The sequence below is a fragment of the Plectropomus leopardus genome, chromosome 9 (assembly GCF_026936395.1).
Source record: "Plectropomus leopardus strain MGB_pleo_1.0 chromosome 9, ASM2693639v1, whole genome shotgun sequence".
Taxonomy (NCBI): Eukaryota; Metazoa; Chordata; class Actinopteri; order Perciformes; family Serranidae; genus Plectropomus; species Plectropomus leopardus.
The window spans coordinates 11917442-11924742 of record NC_142184.1 but is presented as its reverse complement, the minus strand read 5'-3'; the positions used below and the strand labels follow the sequence as shown (position 1 = coordinate 11924742).

Sequence of the window (7301 nt, the reverse complement as noted above, 5' to 3'; positions counted from 1 at the left end):
TTTTAATGCGCCTCATGGTGAGAACAGGAAACTACTATTGCAAATTACAGCCACCTTCTCAGAAACGGCAGCGAGGAAATCAGGCCTGTTGAGGAAGTATGCTAATATTCTGGGCCAAGGAGCCTGCAGGTTCCTGGGTCCTAGCACCGAAATAGGAGTTACAGCATCATAAAATTTAAGTAGAAATACTGTATTATAAGTATTACCTCTATTATAGACCAAGATTAAACATGTTTTAAAACTACTTTGAATTTTGCACAACACAAATAGTGGCTGTATATCTTTAAATTCCATTATAAATATGCATTAATCCCTCTACAATCTAGTGAATATCTCTAAACGTGACCCACTCATAAAAACAACAAATGAGAGAAAGTTCAAATTTTCATTACAGCATGGTTTTAGTTAGGTTTTCAATAATTAAAATAATTTATCCACAATATATTTCAGTAGAAATAAATGTGCCAACTTGTGGATGTTCTCAAGCTACAAAACCATATTAAACAGAGTTCTTAAATTTACATTCACATCCAGGTTAGAAGCTGCAGTTACAATAAATACAGGAATACACCTGTTTTTCACTGAAAGCACTAACATAGAAATATAATAAATGGCTGTAACCTCTTTAGGGAAGGATTGATATGGACCATAATTCATTTGGAAGACTAATTTAAAAAAAAATTAAATGTATTACTGGGAATTTAAATGAGCCACGCTGAAACTTAGAGTTATCCTGACTTAAATAATGTATGGCACTTGATGCTGGAAAACAGGAGAGTCTGGCACCCCCCAAAATTGTCCTAGGTCTTTAAGGGTTAAGCAAAAGTTAATAAAACACAAGTGAAATGTCATTTAAGAAAAAAAAAGCATATAAAAATGATTCTTAAACAGTTTATTAGAAAGATGTAGACAATAAAAAAAGAATTTCCACTGTAATTCAACATTATTTGTCTCCCCTTACATTTTATTGACAGTGCAAATATAATTTGGTCATTACACATCGCCATATCGTTCCGACACACCCTCGCTGAGAAGGGAGGATCATTCTAGATGAACAAACGGAAAGAACTTGGAGAATAGCAACAAACCACATGATGCCGAGGCCCGACTGAGCTTTGGGCCTCGTTATCGAAACATTTCACCTTGCTTTTGCAGTTGAACATGAGTGCGTGTTAGGTGGGTATGGAGGGAGGAGCTGTTAAGATACTTAATATGTGGAACTTGTTCAGATTTCCAAAGTAGGTGATAAACTGGGAAGATGCTGCAATGATTTCAGAATATTCCAATTTTACAAACATTAAACAAGGAGTAAAAGGGAAACATGTAAGCTGGAAGGTTAAGCCACAGAAACAAAAGACTGGCTTCCCGGATATCTAATTCACAGCACATGGAAGGCTTTCGAGGAACCCAATCAGTAAATTCTTCTAATTCTTATGATGTACATAGCTAGTGTCTTTTTAAATCAAGAGATAAACTACACTGGTCGACTTACTTAAAACCACAACATTGGGAATGGGTGGGCCTAATCCTTTTAAACCACAATTAATTTGAAAACAAATTGTAAATCTGTTAACACGTATTGCTCAGTTGAGGACAACTATACAGCTTTTCCAACAAATAATGTGTGCTTACTTGTAATATTTAACAGTAAAACAAGATACCCAAAAGGTGCAGTACAGCAAATGGAAGTGGAGATAGCTGCTCTGTACAATACCATGCATATCAACCTTCAGTGTACTGATCGGTCAAGAGTTTTGGAGCTGAGGCTATGGATTTAAATATGGCTACTGACTCATATGTACAGTTGTCTGTCACTGCCTTCATTTTCAAGATATACATTTGTTATGATTCCTCTTGCCCTCTGTTTTCTTCCATTTCCTTTCAAAAGTCTTACAGTCTTCTATTCCAAATCTGGCAATTCTGAAATCAAAAAGGAGCAGAAACAACATTAACAGCGGTCATACCTTAATGAAAGTTAGACTTCGGACTTTAAAAGACTTGTTTTTAAAATGCCACTTGGATTTAAATCTAAGGCCAATTTTATAATAACCAACACTGAAAGAGAAAAAAAAACATCAGTTTCTTAAGAGTTAGGGACAATTTTGCACAGATGTTTATTATAACACAAAACATGACGTTTTATTTTAAACTCCCCTCTGGCAGAAGGCTGCCGCCCATCAGGACCAAAACCTGATTTTTATTCCTCTTAATATGTTTAATGTAAGTTTTATATATACACCAAAATACCAAAGTGAATTCTTTGTAAGTGACAATAAATCCTTTTCTGATTTTGAAAAATATAATCATATTTTTCATTATTTACCTAAATAATCTTATCATAAAAGTATCAGTTTGGTTTGGCTTAAAAAAAGCTTATTAATCTGTCATTTATTGAAATGTGGTAAATGTATATTAGTGTTGGTGGTTTTGCTATCCTTATCTGTATATTAGTGCAAGATACATTCAATGAATTATTTGAAAACCAAACATTTCCATTTTTTATTTTAAAATGCAACTTCAGAAAAAAAAAATTCAAAATATTTTTCAAAATAGATTTTAAAATTGAAGATTTTTCCCCCAATTAAAGCCTCATTTCTCTCTCAGCAGGAACCCTGCTTAAACCCTAAAATCACAACACACTTATTGTCCAAAAATGGAAAGCTTCATGCACAGATGTAATTTTTCAATACTCACTCTCATCATCGCTATCTGCAGAATCATCCTAAAAAGACAAAAAAAAAAGAGAGATAAGGTTGAACAAAGTTTAACATTAATCCTTACTTGTTGGCTTACTGCACCAAAGAAAGGGAAAAACATCCTTACCTCATCTGCACCATCTAGATCAGGCAGGTCATCATCGCCTCCCATGTTGTTCATCATCTGAAATATTAAGGTTTGATTCATACATCAATCAAAATTGTCAAACTGGCACCCAGAATGATTCAAACACAGAGCTGCTGAGTTGAATTTACCTTCAGCACTTATAATTATCAGTCAATTTTATGCACAAATATAAACATAATAGCAAAATAATGCAAGTGCACCCGTTTAAAGAGCAAGGAACAAAGAATATTCGTGGAAGTATTCAGAATTTGGAATATGAGGATTTTTTTTTTTTTGACATTTTAAAAACTCACACATTAATACAAACAATAAAGTATGTATGAAATTACAGACCCTTTATAGGAGAAGCCCAGAAGGACTCAGTATGAGAGTTAACACAAAATTATGGGAAAAAGAACAAAAGTTGTGCCTCTTGCAACTAATAGACAAGGTTAGCAAAGCTTCAGGACACCGCAGTTACGGCAACACCGGCCTGAGTGCCGCTGGTGATGGACGGCCAGGGAGCCAGGCAGTTTACTGGTGGATTGACGGAGTGGAAGATAAAGTCGTTGGAGGGTAAAACTGCAAATGACAGACTTTTTGGCACGTTACCAGTGGTTTACCTCTACAAGCGCAGCTGCAGGCTCCTGGTAAACTATGCTGTATTCTCTTTGAAGTGTGTATTTTTAAGAAGACGGGTGTGGAGAAAGAAAAAAGTGAATTCCTTCCCCCAAGTCTCACAATGGTCAGAATAACTCTGCAATTTATTCTGACATTGTGTTGGTGACTATCGTATGTAAACAAACATGCACATACACACAACGGGCAATATTGAGGTAGGCAAAATGATGGAAGTCATGTCCATTTTGATAACGTAATTATCGTGACATGCCTAATACTGACCTATATGAAGTGACAATTAAACACTAATGCCATATTTTCTTCTTTTTATTTTCTCTAATAGTTATTTCTCTCTATCATTAGATAGAGAAAGTGTGAATAAGATGTAAAACAAGGGGAGAGAAAGGTCAGAAATGACATGCAACAATCTGTCACGCACAAACCAGGAACGCTCCCATTCTTTTTTTAAATTATGCTCGGTACTTGACTGGTGTTTTATATGCAGTGTGAATATATTCTATTGTTATATGAAAAATACAGATATCCAATTTCTTCTTTGTATCATCAGATTATATTAAATGAATGATAACAAAAAACATTCCTTGGATGAAAACCGGAAAACTGAAAGTTCTTCAACCCATTTATGTCTTCAACAGATGGTATTAAAAGCCAATAATTTGGAAAAGCTCTTAATTGTGTCTAACATTGTGTCAAGCAATTACAATCACTTCACCCATACTGATCAATGCTTATTGTGCTTACATCTGAGAATTGATCGAATTGGCCCATCTCCTCATCCGAGTCATCCTCCCAGTCCTTCCAGTTGTTGAAGTCGACACTGAGCCAACTCAGCTGTAAACACACATAATAGTGATTTCTCATTTATGACACTATAGTGCTTTTAACTGTGCTGTACTGTTAACTGTTAGTATTTATATTTATATTTCTGAGACACACTGTCCTTTACATTTATTGACTGTGCTTATGTTTAACTGACCTTAGTCTTCTCTTTTGTTAGCCTCGGCCATGGCTTCCCCGGCTGTGCTTTTCGTAAATAGCACAACACTGAGCGATCTGTGCGTTTATGTTTGGATTCCTGCATTGACATGAAAATGAAAAGAAGAAATATGTGGTCAGTTTTAACCTGGGTTTGTAAAATGCAACCAAAAATGCAGTTTTAATGTCCTAATGTATCATTTAAAGCAACTCAAGACATTCAGTGTAACTCACACTTTCATCAATGGCTTCAAAAAGGTCTATTTCATTCTCATGTTTGACATTGTCAGTTCCTCCGAGACAACTGTGCAAAAAAAAAAAAAGAAACAACATGTAATAAAACAACAAACACAGGTTACTTGCCAAAAATAGATGGCAACAACAGTATATCAAACAAGTAATTCATGGTTACATACAACTAAAGGTTTTTATCAACATGAAACATACCTGAAACCACACTTTGTTTTATCGAAATTGATTTTAACATCTTTGCTGTCTGCTACACAGAACTCTATAAAAACGGAGTCCCTCCTATCGTACCACTTGGCAGTTGCTGGATGCCTGTAAAGAAAAAAAACACCAAAACATTAACACGAGTAAATGGTCTAAAGAGTAAGTAGTTTCTAGACAAATCAGCAGACAATTTTAAATCACCATGCTCAGTGAGAGTTCAACTCATGGCCCTTCAGACAGAGCTTTCAACAAAATGTTAGGATCAGTTTAACCCCAAAAAAGCAATTAAACATTTTCTATTTGTGGTGTAGAAGTACATCAGACCCACAAATTGCATAAAAAATACATAGCATAGGGTACTAGTGCTGGTGACACCTGGTGTGTAAGACTTCAGGCATCAAAAAGCCTATGTATCACATTTCCACACAGCATCCAGTTACACTGTGCACTCTTGTATCAAGAGGCCCCCAAAGCTTACATTAAACATCTGTGCACGCTACACATGAAGTCAAATTAAAAAGATATTTGGATCGGATCAGCTTAGGTTTCCCTATATAGTACTGTTACATTTTAACCTTATGGGTGCAAAAATTATCATGCTCAATCCATTTTGAGAAATCTTGAGTGAGACTAATATTTCGAGTGACTGTTTGTTATTTATGAGTGTGTGTGTGTGTGTGTGTGTGTGTGTGTGTTGGGGGGGGGGGCATACAAATTTGAATGGCTATATTTTGTATTTATTTTACTGCAGAATTTTTCTTTAAAAAATGAAAAATTCAGAAATTATCGTCTATTTTCAAATCAACATTCCTACAACAACGTATGAGGAAAGCTTCTGTCTGAGCTTTACATAATGATTTTTCATTTGGTCACAAATAAACCATTTGCATGAACTAACCCTCGAGCATAAAAAAAAATCAGCTTCCGTATTTCGTCCTCATCTTTTACAATTTCAAACATCAAAAGGTAAGGATTAACAATCTAATGGTTAACGTATAAATATGTAATTATATATACATTATACTTAAACTAGGGATAGACTTCCAGTACAGATACATGTCGCTGGTTACAACAACCGTTTATCAATAACGCTGGTCTGCTTATTGATTAGTTATTTATTTTATGTGAACTACAGGGATGCTTAACCATTTCTTCATCTGCATATTTACATTTTATCGCCTTTGACATTAACCTGATGGACTCATTAGCTAAATCCTCTCACATTAACGTGGACCAGCCACGGCAGCGCTCGAGAGCTAGCGTTCATCGTAGCTAGCATTAAAAATGTTGATTAAACGTTGGTCACTCACTTTGCGATCAAGCCGCTATCTCTTGATATGGTTAGCTTAGATTTTAACAAACAAATCCCATCTTTCTAGCGCTGAAATCACGACTTCTCACACAGACCTGATGCTAATCTTATGGTAGCTTTCAGTGACCACTCTGCTAACCAGGCTAACACCGCTGACGTTAGCCGCTACGTTAGTTAAGCCATGCGGTGCGCCGGGTTCATGATATGAGCAAAGGAAAGCACAGTTTTCAGGAAATGCTGGGGAACATGCTTTGCTATAATAACACCTTAGCTACCCTGCATTTTTCTGCACAGTCTACAAGGTTCAAGCTAGGTCACGAGTTACCGTTAGCTCACATTTCACCGAGGCAAGGCCAACCTCCCGCCTTTGCAAAAAGCATGTTGTTAGACGGCTAACATTAGCTAGCTCTGCAGGTCGTACTATCGCACTTTCCCTCCGTTTCACCCTCATTATTAACTTTACACCACTTACATGTCTCGAAGTGAAGTGATCTTCTTTTTGGTGATAAAACAATCTTATGAAAAGAAAGGTTATGTCTGCAAAAAGAAGGAATGCTGCCCACAAACGAGCAATGAAAACGCCTGTAGCCCGTGGACTCTACTCCGGATCTTCTTACGTACGCCGGGATGAGAATCACGGCGCTGACGCACATGCAGCGTACTAGACGTTTCTAGAGGTTTCAGCAGCAGCAGCCACAGCTGCGGGTGATGTGAAGGAGGCACCGTGTAATCTCATGTGGATCACATTTAATGTGCTTTGCTATGGTTTCCCTACCACACAGGATGATCGCCTGAAAAAAACATAATCATCACGAGCAGAGCATTTACAGAAGAAACTGGTAGGGTTTCAGGTTAGGCGTCACGCAATCCACAAATAATAATAATAATAATAATAATAATAATAATAATAATAATAATAATAATAATAATAATAATAATAATAATCACAATCTTCATAATCACTCATCATAATAGCATTATTATTATTATCATTATTATTATTACATTTAGGTGCATTCATCAACAAACAAACAAACAAACAGGTAAATATATAAATAATTGCACAAAAGAATAGAAAATAAACTCTGGAGGATAA

The 7301-nt window shown here is 35.9% G+C and overlaps 1 protein-coding gene across 1 annotated transcript; it reads right to left on the bottom strand.

The window, feature by feature from the left end:
- Nucleotides 1–877: 877 nt before the first annotated feature.
- LOC121946797 (prostaglandin E synthase 3) lies at nucleotides 878–6886 on the bottom strand. Its single transcript, XM_042491552.2, has 8 exons — nucleotides 6678–6886; nucleotides 4888–5001; nucleotides 4675–4744; nucleotides 4442–4540; nucleotides 4207–4296; nucleotides 2824–2880; nucleotides 2695–2722; nucleotides 878–1920 (listed from the first exon to the last, which is right to left on the bottom strand). Coding segments are annotated over exons 1-8 (480 nt in total). The 5' UTR covers nucleotides 6680–6886; the 3' UTR covers nucleotides 878–1900.
- Nucleotides 6887–7301: the final 415 nt, after the last annotated feature.

What these genes read in the sequence shown, in the direction of transcription:
- LOC121946797 (XM_042491552.2), bottom strand. An exon ending in TAACAAAAGAGAAGACTAAG is followed by an intron (nt 4,297 to 4,441) that starts GTCAGTTAAACA and finishes GTGTGTTTACAG; the next exon opens with CTGAGTTGGCTCAGTGTCGA. An exon ending in ATCTAGATGGTGCAGATGAG is followed by an intron (nt 2,723 to 2,823) that starts GTAAGGATGTTT and finishes TTGTCTTTTTAG; the next exon opens with GATGATTCTGCAGATAGCGA.